The sequence below is a fragment of the Ochotona curzoniae genome, unplaced genomic scaffold, assembly GCF_017591425.1.
Source record: "Ochotona curzoniae isolate NIBS_2020 unplaced genomic scaffold, NIBS_Ocur_1.0 contig_1942, whole genome shotgun sequence".
In the NCBI taxonomy this organism is placed as follows: Eukaryota; Metazoa; Chordata; class Mammalia; order Lagomorpha; family Ochotonidae; genus Ochotona; species Ochotona curzoniae.
The window spans coordinates 598,646-613,889 of NW_024465266.1; the positions used below are offsets into that span (position 1 = coordinate 598,646).

General features: G+C 47.2%; 1 protein-coding gene across 1 annotated transcript; it reads right to left on the reverse strand.

Annotated features, from left to right (window-relative positions):
• Positions 1-1,558: 1,558 nt before the first annotated feature.
• Positions 1,559-14,407, reverse strand: LOC121149327 (E3 ubiquitin-protein ligase TRIM31-like). The gene is made up of 7 exons (XM_040969865.1): positions 14,380-14,407; positions 14,235-14,287; positions 14,022-14,117; positions 8,865-9,095; positions 6,954-6,976; positions 6,369-6,490; positions 1,559-2,085 (listed from the first exon to the last, which is right to left on the reverse strand). The coding sequence occupies exons 1-7, from the start codon at positions 14,405-14,407 to the stop codon at positions 1,559-1,561; spliced, it is 1,080 nt and encodes a 359-aa protein (XP_040825799.1).
• Positions 14,408-15,244: the final 837 nt, after the last annotated feature.

Here is a 15,244-nt window from a genome sequence, read left to right on the forward strand (position 1 = left end):
AACTCCTATATTTGGCCTCTTAATAGTGTCTTTCAATTCTTGAATACTTTTTTTTGGCCTGATCCAGCTCTGCTTCCAGCTTTTTGCTTGCTTCCCCGTGATGACAGGAGATATCTTCCAATTCTGAGATTCTTTCTTCTGCTTGCTTCATTCTATTTTGGAGACTCTCCATTGTACTTTTAATTTGCTCTACTGTGTTCTTAATTTCTGATATATCAGCCTTGATTTGCTTTATTGCTTCTGTAAATTCTTTGAACTCTTGCATGAGCTTCTCATTGTTGATCAGAAGCTTTTTTTGTTTGCAGTCACTTGTGCTACAACCTCTAGGGAGTTCTAGGCGTGGGTTCTTATGTTAGATTTCCACCATGGTCTCCACAGCCGCAGCTCTTGGCTCACCACTCTCCATCTCTTGTGATACTGTGCTGAGGCTGCGTTGTTGTCTCTGCAATCTTTGTCGCACTTCTGGTTGGAGAAGGTACCAGGATTAGAGAGATACCAGGTGTATTATATAGCTAGGTTGTTGGTGGTGGTGATCTTGCTGGAACCTGTGGGACGTTAGGTCTGGGTGCCACATGGACCTATTTTGAACCATATGATGCCACAGTCAGTATTATTTTCCTGTAGGACCAGTGCAATTTGCTGAACTCAGTGAGTTCTCATGAGATCAGCTCATGTGCAGTTCACTGTTATCCCCTGCAGTCCTAAAGCTATTACCACATTGTACAAAATGGCACCTCAGTACTGCTACCAGAATTCTTGATCTGCAGGCCATCTGGTCTGAGGGCTACCTGGGCCTGTCTTAGGTGGAACCTGTAGAATGCCATGTCGTTGCAGTTCACTGAGTCAGAAATGATTTCATTCCCAGCTTAGAGAGCTCAGGAGGAGTTCAGGTGGAGTTCACTGAATGCCATTGGAATATCAGTTGCTGTAACACCACACCATTATTTCTGCTGCGTTCCTGTGTCTGTCCATCTCCAGATACCGCTCTGCTGTTATTCTGTCCTCTCCTATTTCCTGGAATATATCCTTTCTGTTTCATTCTGATTAAATGTTTCTCCATCTGTTTAAATGTGTCCTTACCCTATTCCGCCATCCTGATTCTCTAGCTGTTCCATTTCCAATTAGGTTCCCTGCTTATGTCCTGTGAAAGCAGCAGAGAACTAAAGTGCTTGGCCCCTGCAGCCACATGGGAGACTGGGAAGCAACCCTGGGTTCTCTGCTTCAGATTGCCTCAGCTCTGGCCATTTTTGCCATTTGAGGAGTGAATCAGGGAATTGAAGACCACATTCTCTGTATCTGTTCTCTCAGTAAATCTGTCTTAGCATCCCAAGATTTAAGGCCATCCTCTACTGCTTTCACAGGTCACAAGCAGGGAGCTGGACAAGAAGTGGAGCTGCCAGGATTAGAACCAGCGAACATATGGCATCCCAGCGCATTCAAGGTGACGACTTTAGCCACTAGGCCACCAAGCCAGGCTCTCCCATAATCTTGGTATCAACCCTACCATCCAGTGAGGGGGTGACCACTAGGAGTCCCAGAGGATGACTAAGGAGCATGGCTAGGGGCTCAGGGTGATCTGGGTACCTGAGAACAGCAGCCTGAAAAAAGGGAAGATCTTTCCCTGGAAGGAGGCCTGGAAAGTATAGATGTGGTTGTTGGTATCAGCGTCATAGAAGCTGACCTCCTTGCCCTCAAGATCCAGACAGACACCCACTCTCCTGGGGCAGACCTGGAGGTTTTCCCGCGAGTCTCTCCCAGTGAGCACATGGCACTCAAACCTGGTGATGTGCAGCAGCCAGAAGCCACTGGCAGGCTCCAGGGTCAAGCTGCCCTTCCTTGGCACCTGTTCCCATGCCACTCCCACATCACAAGCCCTGCCCAGGTGCCCACTGAGTTCCACTTCCCAGGTGTGTCGGCCGGTGGAGAAGCCTGGGGAGCCCAATACGCAACGGAACGGGAAGAAGCGCTGCGGATCCACTGGTTCCTTTGAGGAGTTCTGACGCATCATGACCAATGTCACAGTTTTCAGATCCTGAGAAAGGCTGAGGTCAGGATGGGCCGAGGCCATGTTGAAGGTCACAGGGGCTGTGGGAAAAGGAGGGGAAAGAGGTTCAGCCTCCGGTCAAGTCTTATATCTTGCCAGTCACATCCATGGGGACGGGTTTGGCAATCAGTGACCAGGCAGGCCTTAACACCTGTATGGACTTCCACTCTGGAGGAGGGAAGGGGAGTGGACACAGGCACAGGAACATCCTGTGCCCACTAGGGAGGACAACAGCCCATGCAACAGCCAGAAAGCAGTGTGATTGTGGTTTCTTCTAAGAATAAGTCCTTCCCTCTTTGGAGTTATCACCACCACTACTGCCGCCTTGACACCCAATCCCAGGAGCCCAGGCCTCTCCTCTAGGTCTCCTCAAGTCTAGGTCCTGATCACCCCAGCCACTCACTCAGCACCCGATGGAGCTCGATAGAGCTGGAGGGTATTTGGAACCTCCATGTGTCCGCTGTGTCAGCATCTACTTCATTTCCAGCAGTTTCAGCTTGTGGCAGGCTTGATTGTAAATCCGATTCTGTTATTTCGAACTTTGCCCCTAACTGGGCTTCGAAATGAGCTGGGGGATGGGGAGTTGAGGATCCCGGGTTGGCTTTTGGGTCACCTTTGACAGAGAAGGAAAGAAAAGCAAGGTTGGTGGGAGCAAGAGGGCAGGAATCCCCAACGCCCTCACAAGCTCAAGGAGCTCACTCCAGGGCTACCAGCTCCCACAGTTAGTGGAAAATGGGCTGGGACAGAGGGGCGCTTGTCGTCTGGCAATGCACATGTCACCTTACGTCTGCCCACACCATCCATGGCACCTGACACCTCTTCAAGGCCTGTGGAGGCCATAGCATCACCTCTTCTGTGGGCGATCACTCCAGGTGATCTTCATTATCAGCTAATTACAGCATGTGGTGTTTGCCGGAAGGTTCCTTCTGCCCTTCCCTTCCTTACCCTTTAAAACCTGTATGCAGCATGAAATAGAGTGGGCATTCCTAACCAGCTTGTCTCTGGTGGTTCTTGCGGCTGAAACCACCGTCTGCCTCACCCTCAGTGACCTTGCATCCTACTGGTGGGCCCAAACCATGGAGACTCCTCCACCAGCCTTCTCTCTCTGCATTTCATTCCTGTTTTCTATTCTTTCCCTTTGCTCTCCACCTCAGATTGGACCTGAGAACAGTCATTGGTCCCAGCAGCTGTGCTGAGGGCGAGGACACATGTCTGCAGCTCCCTCCACAGACTGTGTCCACCTTGAAATACCCACTGGTTTGTATTCCCTTCCGCCCCAAGGGCAGTCTTCTGTGTCCAAGCCTGGAGTTCTACCTGGGTTGCTTGGCTCCATCTGTTTCTTCTTCTGTGTTAGGATTAATTTTCTCAGGCAGTGTGTGGCAAAGTTAGTTTTCATCCTCAAAGTCAGAGGTTGAGAGCTACACAAAGGCAATGCTCACCTACCATCAACATCAGGAATAAAGGCAGCCAATAATTCCCAGTTTGCACCACCACTGCCCTCAACGTTAGCTTGGATATATTTCAGTTTGCCTCGTACTCAGCAGGAAAGGGGGTTGCTGCTGGCCTGTGTTTCTGGTTACTGAAAATGGGAAACACTGAGTTCAAATTGGAGGTGGGATGCCCAGTCATCTAGCACAGCAGAGAATGCCCTGAGTCTAGTACATCTAGATCTATTTCTTGTGTTCTATGGCTCTCAGCAGGGAAGATATCAGTTGATGATTTTTGATTACTTTGGATTGTTTTTGTGCCTGTGAGTTATCTGGGTTAAAATTTAAATTAGAGCCCGGAGCAATAGTGTAGCAGTTAAAGTCCTTGCCTTGAATATGCCAGGATCCCATATGGGCTCCGGTTCTAATCCCGGTGGCCCTGCTTCCCATCTTGCTCCCTGCTTATGGCCTGGGAAAGTAGTCGAGGATGATCCAAAGCTTTGGGACCCTGCACCCACATGGGAGACTTGGAAGATGCACCTGGCTTTGGATCGGCTCAGCTCCAGCTGTTGTGGTCGCTTGGGGAGTGAATCACTGGACGGAAGATCTTCCTCTCTGTCTCTCCTCCTCTCTATATATCTGCCTATCCAATAAAAATAAATAACTCTTTAAAAAAATATGGGCCTGGCGCGGTGGCACAGTGGTTAAGGTCCTCGCCTTTCACGCTCGGGATCCCATATGGGCGCCGGTTCTATCCCGGCAGCCCCGCTTCCCTTCCAGCTCCCTCCCTGTGGCCCGGGAGAGCAGTCGAGGATGGCCCAAGGCGTGGGTTTTGGGACCCTGCACCCACGTGGGAGACCCGGAAGAGGCCCCTGGCTTCAGACCAGCATAGCATCGGCAGTTGCTCTCACTTGGGGAGTGAATCATTGGACGGAAGATCTTCCTCTCTGTCTCTCCTCTCTGTATATCAGCCTTTCCAATAAAAATAATAATAAATAAATAAATAAAATAAAAGTATGAATTATTCCACTAGACCTATTCTTTGCCCTTTTGTGGGAGAATTCTCCCCCTTCCCTTTGGGAGTGTCACTCTCCTGCTTTGGCAGGAATCAGCCCCAAACCTCCACTTATGGTTCTGTTTGGAGGAACCTGTCCATATCTGCTCTGGGGTTAGAGAACAGAAGACATGAGAGGTCAGGGAATTTGAGCAAGGAACCCAGGTTGCACCACAAGGCCCTGATGTGAAACCCCTGGGAGAAGTGAGCTGAAGTTGTCTCTCACATTCTCAGTGCACATGAGACTCCTAGCCTTGTTGTCTTCCTTCCCTGAAGTATCCACACAGCCCAGCACTATTCAGTAGATATCTGATGAGACCTCATTTTGGAGGATTTAAAAATTCCTGGGTACTGCATGATGGAGTAGCACCCTAATCCTCTGCCTGCAGTGCAGGTACATCCATATGGGCACCAGTTCATGTTCGGACGACTCTGTTTCCAATCCACCTTCCTGCTTATGGCCTGAGAAAGCAGCAGATGACCCAGGGACTTGGGACCCAACACCTACATGGGGGACCCAGAAAGAAGTTCCTGGTTTTAGAGGAGCCCAGACCCATCTGTTGCGGCCATTTGGGGAGTTAAAAAGTGGATGAATGTACTTTGTGTTTTTGTTTGTTTAAATCTGGTGTTTCTCCTCGCCCAGCCCTATATGTTGTAAACATTTGGGAAATTAATTGAGTGGATAAGAGATCTCTCTCTTTGATTCTCTGCTTTCTAAATAATGAATTTTTAAATTAGTTTATTTTTGTGCAACAAATTTTGAAAGTCATGGGTTACTTTTTTTTTAATAAATATTTTCCATGAACAATTAATCATGCCACACATAATTTTAACTTTTGTAGTGGTAGGGCCAGTGTTGTGGCATTGCAGATAAAGCTGAAATCTGTAATGTCAACATCCCATCTGGTCTCCTATCTATTGCACACTCACATCTTCTGCTCCATTTCTAACCCAGCTCCCTACAAAAGGCCTAGGAAAGCAGGAGAAGATGGCCCAATTACCTGGACCCCTGGACCCCTGCTACTCACCTGGAAAAACAGATCAAGTTCCTGGCTCCTGACTCAGACCTGGCCAGCCCTGGCTGTTCTATGCATTTAGGGAGTAAATCAGTTGACGGAAGAGCTCTATCTCTTAATCTCTTCCTCTCTCTGAAACTCAAACAAGTAAGTTTTGTTTGTTTTTTCAACTCTTTTTTTTATTGGGAAGGCAGATCAGATTTATGGAGAGATAGAGAAACAGAGAAGGATCATGCATCTGCTGGTTCACTCCTCAGATAGTTGCAGCTGCAACAGCTGCAGCTGATTTGAACCGAAGCCAGGGGCCCCGAAAATTCTTCTGGGTCTTCACATGGGTGAAGGGTCTAAAGAATTTGGACCATCCTCTGCAGTTTGCCTAGGCCTAAACAATCAGCTAAATGGCAAGCAGAGAAGCCAGAATACAAACCAGTGCCCTTATAAGATCCTGGTGGTTACAAAGTGAGGATTTAGCCATTAAGCTATTATGCTGGGACCAGTAAATAAGTCTTTAATATGTTTTGTCCAGTGGTTATATTAAAATCTAAGAAGAGAGGCTGGCTTTGTGGTGCAGCAAGTTCTGTGGACCCTTGCAATGCTGGCATCCTGTGGAAGGCCAGGGTCTGCCTCCTCCCTACAGACATAGGCCTCGGGGCCATATGAGACTGAAGGCCAGGACCCCTTTTGTGGCTGTCACAAGAATGTGGGCAGTGTGGAGCACAAAATGGGAGAAATGCCCGAGGGAGGCAAAGCCATGGAAAGTTACCATGATGGCCACTGACTGGAGAATTTTCCAGGGCTAATAGAGGCCCCCTGAGTCTTTTCCTTACCTCCAAGTTTTTTCAGGCTCTCAATGATGGAGTCATTTCTGGACTTTGCTTCATTGAGTTGTTTTTCAAGGTCCAGAGGAATTGGAGTTGAGTGATGAAGCTGAAATTGAAACTCTTCACTCCTAGGAGGACAAGGCAGAGCTGTGTGGGGAGGCTGGTGTTCTGGACCCAGCCCTGTGGGAATGCAGTTACAGGAGTGGGAGTGGCAGGGGACATCAAAGGCTAGGGAGTGTTGAGTCAGGAGGCAGGCACTACAGAAATGAGGCTGGAGTGAGAAGCTGCCCAAGGAGACTTGGATGTGAAGGGGAGAGTAGAAAAGCAGTGGGCCAGGGTGAGGGGACCAAGAGGCATCCAGCTGAGCAGGGGCCAATAGGAGGCCCTGGGAGATGGTGAGAAGAGCTCAGACCTCTCACAGCCAGTTAATGTGCTCAGCTCAGACCTTCCCACATGCAGCCTAAATCTCTGACTGCAAAGTCTGAGTGTGGGTGTTGGAGAGTAGGAGGTATAGGTGGTATCTGAAACTATGTTGGGGGTAGAATCTAGCAGACTACTCAAGTCAGCATGCATGTCAGATGGTCATCATACCTGTGCAAAATGTCTTTGATGTCCTGGAAGAGAAAGACAAATAGCATGGTCTCATCACTTGGTTGATCCACGAGGTAAGGGAGCAACCAAGGAGGCAAATGGGTGTGGGCAGACCTGGAGCAGTATAACATATCTGAGACTCTCTCTCCTGTTCTCACTCACCAAGAGGACTCCTCCAAAACCACTGATATGGCTCTGTGTTGAAATGTGGTTAGATATCAAGAGGAACCATTGATGAACAAAAAAAGACTGACAATTTGCAGATGAACTTTTTCTGATACTTATCTTAGCCAAGTGAGGCCTATTCCCTGAGACAGAGACAAATTGAAATGAGTTTGCATGAATTTTCTTGATAGAAGGGAATGGACACTCCAACCAGCACAATGGTTCAAAAACCTAGAAGAAGCTCCTGGATTTAATCTAGCACATCCAAGCCATTGTGAACAATTGGGAAATGAACCAGTAATAGTAGATTCTCTCTTTCCTCTCTTTTCTTTGCATAACTTGTCCTTTCAAGTAAATAGTTTTTTTTAATTTATTTTGTCTGAAACATTTTGAAGCCCATTTGTAATTTCTTCTTCATATATTTTTAATAGAGATTTCTTTATTTTTATTGAAAAGACAGATTTACACAGAAGGATAGACAGAAAGAAAGATACTTCCTCTGTTGGTTCACTCCCCAAGTGGTCACAACACTCAGAGATAACTCCATGCAAAACCAGGAGACTCTTCTGCATCTCCCACATGGGTGCAGGTCTCAAGGCTTTGGCCTATTCTCTGCTGCTTTCCCAGCCATGTTAGCATGGAACTGGATTAGAACTGAAGCAGCTGAGACTCTACTTTTTTTTTTAAGATTTATTTATTTTTATTACAAGGTCAGATATATAGAGAGGACAGACAGAGAGAAAGATCTTCTGTCCGATGGTTCATTCCCCAAATGACTGCAATGGCTGGTGCTGCGCCGATCTGAAGCTGGGAACCAGGAACCTCTTCTGGGTCTCCCAGGCGGGTGCAGGGTCCCAAGGCTATGGGCCATCCTCTACTGCTTTCCCAGGCCACAAACAGAGAGCTGGATGGGAAGTGGAGCTGCCAGGATTAGAACTGGTGCCCATATGGGATCCATGCGCATTCAAGGTGAGGACTTTAGCCACTAGGCCACAGCGCCAGGCCCGCAGCTGGGACTCTAAACAGCACTCATATAAGATGCCAGTGTTACAGGCAGTATCTTAATTCACAAAGCCACAGTACCAGTACCACAATATTTTAAAATATAATTTTCATCTATCTGAAAGGCTGAGAGTCAGAAATAGAAAAAGACATGCTCCATCTGCTGGTTTAATCCCTAAATGCTCACACAGTCAGGGCTGAGCCAAGTAACAGTCAGGAGTCTGGAACACAGCCCAGTTCTCCCACTTGGGTTGCTGGGATTCCAGTACTTGCCCCATCACCTGATTCCTCACAGGGCCAACATTAGCAGGAAGCTGGGTGGGAAGTGAAAGGTGGAGGTACAGCTTGGACTAGGCATATCCACAAGGAATGTGGATGTGCCAAGTAACATATTAACCAGTGTACCGAACACCTGCCCTTTAATGTGCTGAAGCTCTTCTTATGTGGCTTGTAATATATTTCTAAAATTACATATTTGGTGCACATAAAAATTCTGGATTGTACTGGGCATTCACTCCCATTCTATTTCTAAATCATATATGTGGTGCACATATTTGAAATCAAACATGTGGCTCATACTGTATTTCTAAATGACACATTATTACTTTGACTCTTTCTGCTGAAGGTGCTGCCATGGAGGCAGGGTGTCTGGGACAGACTTAAGCATTCTGACAGGTGCTGGGTGCTAAGCCAGACACCAGACTAAGCTCTGCCTTGCGGGAATTCTGCCTCAGAGGGACTCACCTGTAGCAGCTGTCTTGGTGGCATCTGCTGTTTGGCCTTCAAGGAATCCTTGAGCTGTTTGAGCAACATGAGCTGTTCCTGGGTAGAAGTATTGTAGTGTTCACATTTCTTGGCACCCTCTTCCTCTACCCACTTGATGCTGGACAGGACGATGCTCTCCTTTTCCTCCAACATCTGGTGCAGGTGTTTGAATTCTGTGTGGACCCGTTGCTTCTCAAACTTCACCAGGTCCTAGGGGTAAGGTACAGGGTAACAGGGAAAAGAGAGGGTCACAATTTTCCTTCCATTCATGCTATCCAATTTTAATTTTTAAAAATATTTAGCTATTTTTATTGCAAAGTCAGATACACCAAGTGGAGGTGAGGCATAGAGGAAGATCTTGTTTCAGATGATTCACTCGCCAATTGACTGCAATGGCTTGAGCTGCACCAGTTCAAAGCCAGGATCCAAGAACTTCCTTCAGGTCTCCCATGCGGGTACTGGACCCTAAGACTTTGGGCCATTCTCATCTGGTTTCCCTGGCCACAGGCAGGGAGCTCAATGAGAAGTGGTGCTGCCAGGGTTAGAATTGGCATCCATATGGGATCCCAGTGTGCTAGGGTCCGTGCAGTAGGTGTGGATGACATGAAGGTATGAAGAGAACAGCTCCCCTGTTTGGCAGGACCCATGGGAGCTTCCTGCTGCATGGTAGGGCCTGGCAGATGTCTCTATAACCACCCGAATGCAGTTCCACCTCCCTCTGCAAAGACACCCGACCACCCCGCTAAGAATTCTGTAATCTATTGAGGCATTGTTTGGCCCTGCAAGATGGTTTTTACAAACAATGTGAGCTTGGGAGTTAATGCTGCTAATAACGTCTTGGTGAATGGGCCTTTAACATTGTATGTTGTCTCGGTTGCTGTTATGGCCCTTTGGCTGGAAGAGCTCAAGAATGTCTGTACTGGGTGGGTCTCAGGACGGGGCGTCTCATGCCTGGATCCCGGACAGCCGCCATGGGCACATGGTGAGCTGCTCCCCGGGTGGCCAGTGTGCCATTTTGTGCCAGGCTCAGCCTGCTGACCGCCCGGATTGGGAGCTCTGGGGATTTGGTTTTTTGAGTTGCTGCTTAATTAGCTCCAGGTTGAACCCATTGTGTTTCTTGGACCTGAAACAGGCAGTAACTCTTCCTTTGCAAAACTTGTAATCACTAATAATGCTGAGCACCAAATACCAGTCATGCAGAAGCTATGACTTGGGGCTTGTCCTGCACAAGTAGCTCCAACAGCTGGCCAATGTGTCAACTGGTAATGGAACAGAGTAGATTAGGCACGACTGAGCAAACCTTAGCCCACAAGTAAAACTAGAAACCAGGAGGGAGCAGAGGTCATGCCGAGCTGGGCTCTTGTACCTGCTGGTCTGTGGGAGCCTGGGACGCTAAGCCACAGTGTCTAAGGCAGAGTTCGGGACAGGGGATGGGCTGTGCCAAGCTGAGTCAGAGCAACCACTGGCATGCGAGTGATCTATGGCTGGGAACAGACCCGGTTGGGGAGCAAAGGGGACAACCCTAGCTGGGCTGAGGTTCACACCAAGAAGCGCGTGGCCTGGAAGGGGGGCTGAGTTCTGATCTGGAAACAGTTGTAGTCTCCCTTGGCACAAGTGTGGACTGGGATTGGATGCACCGAACTGGGCTGGACCCCGACTCCCCCTGGTGTTCTGGAGGACCAGGGCAGATGTGGGATGGACTAGGCAAGGTCTCAAACCCCTACTGAGCCATGTGTGAGCCATACGTGGGTATGGACAAACCATGGCTGGGCTGGAACATCCAACAGCAAGAACCAGATTGGGTGGAAGGCCAGTCAGGAAAAGCCACAGTTCCTGCTATGACAGGAGGTGGACTGAGTAGGGTTGGCTCATGGACCCACTGGTAAGCGTGAAACCTGGCATTGGGAGAGGTTCTAATGGAGGGGCCTGGCCAACTCCTCTGGCAGGACACAGACCCAGCAGGTAAACGCAAGAAACATGATAGGAAACAGCCCAGAACAGGCCATGGAAAACTACCCACTGGCATACAGTTGGCAGACGTGGGGGCAAGACCAGGCTGAATCTGTCCACATCATCCACTGGCAAATCCAGGCACCAGTGTGGGTCGAACCAGGTTTGGTTGCAACAAAGACTAGTGCACATTATGGAATGCCGAGGTGAGGTTGCCTATACCAGAAGGGACCGCAGCGCCCAACCAGCCTGATAACAAGAAAGGAAGTGGGCAGAGCTGGCAGGGGAATAAGGGAGGGTTCCTTTGCCGGACAGCTACTTCCGCAGGCGAGCATGGGCTGGGATGGGGGCAGACCAGACTAGGCAGAGCTACCACACCTGTGCGCCTCATGTGGACTAGATCAAGGAAAAGCCGGGCTGGGCAGATTATTCCTACTGGTGCAAACAAAATTAGAGTGGGCAAGGGTTGTTTGGGCTTAGACGCAGCATCAACTGGAATCTGGGAGTGGGAGAGGCCTGGGAGGGAAATAGTGGGCTCATCCCTCTTGGGTTACCACTCCCACAGGAGGACATAAAACTAAGACAGCGGCTGGGGTGGAATGGGGGGTGGGACAGACTGGATTACTGCCTCACTTACTGGAAAACCAGGGTAGGGGGTGGGCCTGGTGGGGGTTATTGTGGGTCGCTCCAACTAGGCTGCAGCTCCCACTGGTTTATGTGAGGGCCAAGTATGTGCTGGGCAGAACCAGGCTGGACTGCAACACCCATTGGTTCCAGTGGAAGTCGGGAGTGAAAACAGAACCAACCCAGCAATTGCAACCAGCAGCTGATTGGAGCGATGGACGGTGCCAGGCCCTGTACTTGTTAGCACATACAAGAAGTTTCTTTGGAGATCTTCCTAATCTAAATGCTGGACTCAGAACCCTAATGAAGAAAAGAGAGAAGACAGAACAGGTCAACCAACCATCTCAGCTATGATGGACTATGTCAATCAGTGGATTTTTCAAAGATCTCATGGTGCTTGGAGTGGCAAGATTGACAGTGATTCATAACTGTGGCAATATCAAAACCACTTGAGCAAGAACCTCAGAGCATGCCCTACGTCCGGGACCTGGGGAGGGTGGGAAATTGGGTGGGCTTCTCCCTTAAATACCCCCCTTTAAATATGAAAGCTAACAATATGGAAAACATACTAGTATTATCCACTTTCCTTTAGCCCTTGAACCTTCTTACCCTAATTAACTATGTAAAGAATGTCAAAAAAAAAAAGATATTCAAAGTATGTATCATAAGAAGCCAGAAACAACTCTATATGTAAAAACTCTATATGTAAAAAAAAATGTTTATCTTCCCTAAATAAACTGTTCTTTTCATGCGGAAAAAAAAAAGAATGTCTGTACTAACATTGCAATACACACTTTCAAACTAACTTAGGGTTAATTGAGGGTTTAGTGGGAATGTATGTTTGCAGTTTTTTTGTTCCTGATCTTTATCTTTTCCCCTCTGTGATATATTTTCTCCTCTAACTGATAAGTTATACAATAAGAAATGTAGGAGTGTACTACTGATTAATATGTGTTGTCTACTAAGGAATTCCTGGCTGCAACGTCAGAATGGATAATGCCCTGCTTTAAGGTGAAGCAATTTACAGAGTTATCTTTGGAAGCACCACTTGTCCATTATAGAGTTCAAACAAAAATGAGTAAACATGGTTCATTGCTAACTGCAATTCTTTTTGCCTTTATAACTCCTGCTTTACTTGCTTAGCTAACAAACTGTGTGAGCTTGCAGACCTAATGGCCAACTAGTGCCAATGGCCCCAGTCCCCATAAACCAAGGCCCCAGATTTATTAACCCACAGATAATTCAAGATCGGGGTCTGGTTGTCATTAGTGGCACCGAGGTTAGAGCCCAGACCTGAGGAGAGCAGGCAGGTGCTGGCAAGCCGAGATAAACAAGGAATGCTTAATCCTTCCTGTTGTAAATTGTGCCCCCCTTAAAGCTGTGCTGCTCGGGCCACACTCTGCGGTCAAATGGATATAGCACCATGATGTAAAAGGTTGGTGCCAGAGCTTGTGACTGCTTCTGTCTAAATAAAGGAGACAGCTTCCTTGCATTGTCCATTATGATCCTGAAATTGTAGTGGTCCATTTATTTTCTCTCTATGCCTATTTCACACACCCTTCTCAAGTTCCAAACTAGGCTGGAGCTGGCCTCCAGCACCTGTATATTCAAGGTGAGGACTTTAGTTGCTATGCCACCACGCCAAGCCCCCGTTTCAATTTTTATATTTGGTTATACTGAGTACCAATGTAGAAGGGGTACAGACTTGAGACAAGATGAGGAGAATAAACATTTTTTTACCTTAAAAAGATTTGTTTATTTATTTGAAGGTTGTAGGGAAGAGAGAGGTCTTCTGCCTGCTGGCTCACTCTGTAAATGCCCAAACAGCCTGAACTGGGCCACACTGAAACTAGCAGACAAGACCTCCATCCAAAATGGGTGCAGGAACCCAAGCACTTGGACCACCTTTTGCTTTCCCAGTTACATAAGCAGGAACCGGAATTTGAAATAGAGCAATTGGACTTCAAATCAGTATTCATTCATACGGGATGCTATTTTGAAGGAAGCAGGGATTAACACACTCCACCATGATGCAGGCTCTGTGAACACCTTCAAAAGCATCACCTTTGTCGGCATTGTGGTACATTTCATTAAGACATTGCTTGCAATGAAACCATCTCATAGTGAGTGCTGGTTTAAGCACTGGCTGCTCTGCTCTGATCCAGTTCCTAGTAATGCACCTAAGAGGACAGCAGAAAATAACCCAAACACTAGGCTCCTGTCACCATATGGGAGACCTGGATGAAGCTCAGATTTCCTGGCTTCTGTATGGACCACCTCTTTGCCATTGAGACCATTGGAAAGTGAATCAGTAAAGGAAAAAATCTCTCCTCTCACTGTCACTCTTCCTCTCAAGGCTTCAAAAATTTTTTTAAAATAAAAACACTTCCTTTGTGCTCAGTGCCACATTCTTCCATCATTTATTTAATCAATTTTGCTTTCAAGAATTTGCCAAAAATTAACCTTTCCAGAAGGTTTTTCAGTTTCAATATGCTTTCATGTAGGTTTTTTTTTCTTTGATACCTCAAAACCAAAGCAATACAGGGTGGAGTGTTTCCTTACCATGAAGTTGATGATCTTCTCTTCATCTTGAGCTTTCATGTGTACCAGTTCCTGCTCCTTTTGCTCCAAGACGTCCACATGCAACTGGATCTGCTCCTGTGGGGAGAGGGACCTTCAGTTAAGGCTCTGCCTGGATTGTTCTTGGCCCCATAAAAACTTTGTAGTTTTTCCACACAGCATATGAGAGGCTCCAGGGAGTTCTGAGAGTGTTACTCTACACTCCTTTCTCGAGCTGGGGGGAAGAAAGAAATCAGAACCTCTGTGACCTAAAAGAGAAGAGGGTTGCTATGACTCTTTATGAGTAATGTTTGGATGGTACTTCAAGACTGTCAAAGAAGTCCCACAAACCTTCCCTCACCTCTTTTACCAACAGTTTGAAGAGGCATGTTTGGGATCTGCTGCTAATGTCCTTAGAGACCAGTGAAGAATGGCCAAAGTCTTTTTTTCTTCTAGGTAGACCTGGAAGAAGCTCCAGGCTTCCAGTTTGGGACTGACACAGCTCCAGCTGTTTCGACAATGTGCAGAGTGAACAAGAAAGACCTCTCTCTCTCTCTCTCCCTCTTTTTCTCTCAAATTGTGCCTTTCAAAAAATGTTTTTTTTTCTATTAAATACATGAATGCAATTTGAAAGCTGAGGCTTCTGACGCTTGGGAACCCCCCAAAAATTCCTTAAAAGTCACACAAATAACTCAAATATGGACTTGATCCAACACCTTTTCCAAAAGTTTATATATTTAAATTTATTTTTAGTATTATTAACATGATAGAGAGGGATTCATGTGTATGTATATCTGTAATTAGGGTGGGGTAGGTCACTGTATGGACATTGTTTCTGCTGGTAATAGTTTGGTAACTGGGGAAGGAAGGCATCTGCTCCTTGATGTCAAACTGCACCTGACATGACAACATCTTAGAGACCTCAATAGGAAGTCCGCATCTTCTGATTCAAATTTATGTGTCTTGGGGCCTTGCATGGCCTATAATCTAATCCTCCTCCTTCACGGGCCAACATCTCAAATGAGTGCCCATTCATGTCTCAGTTGTTTCACTTCTGATCCTGTTCTCTGCCTATGGCCTGTGAAACCAGAGGAGGAAGGCCCAAGTCTTTGTGATCTTGCACTTATGTAGTAAACCCAGAAGAGACTCCTGCATCCAGGTTTAGGATCAGCTGAGCTCTAGCAATTGCAGCCAAAGGATGGAAGATCTTTCTCTGCTTCTTGCTG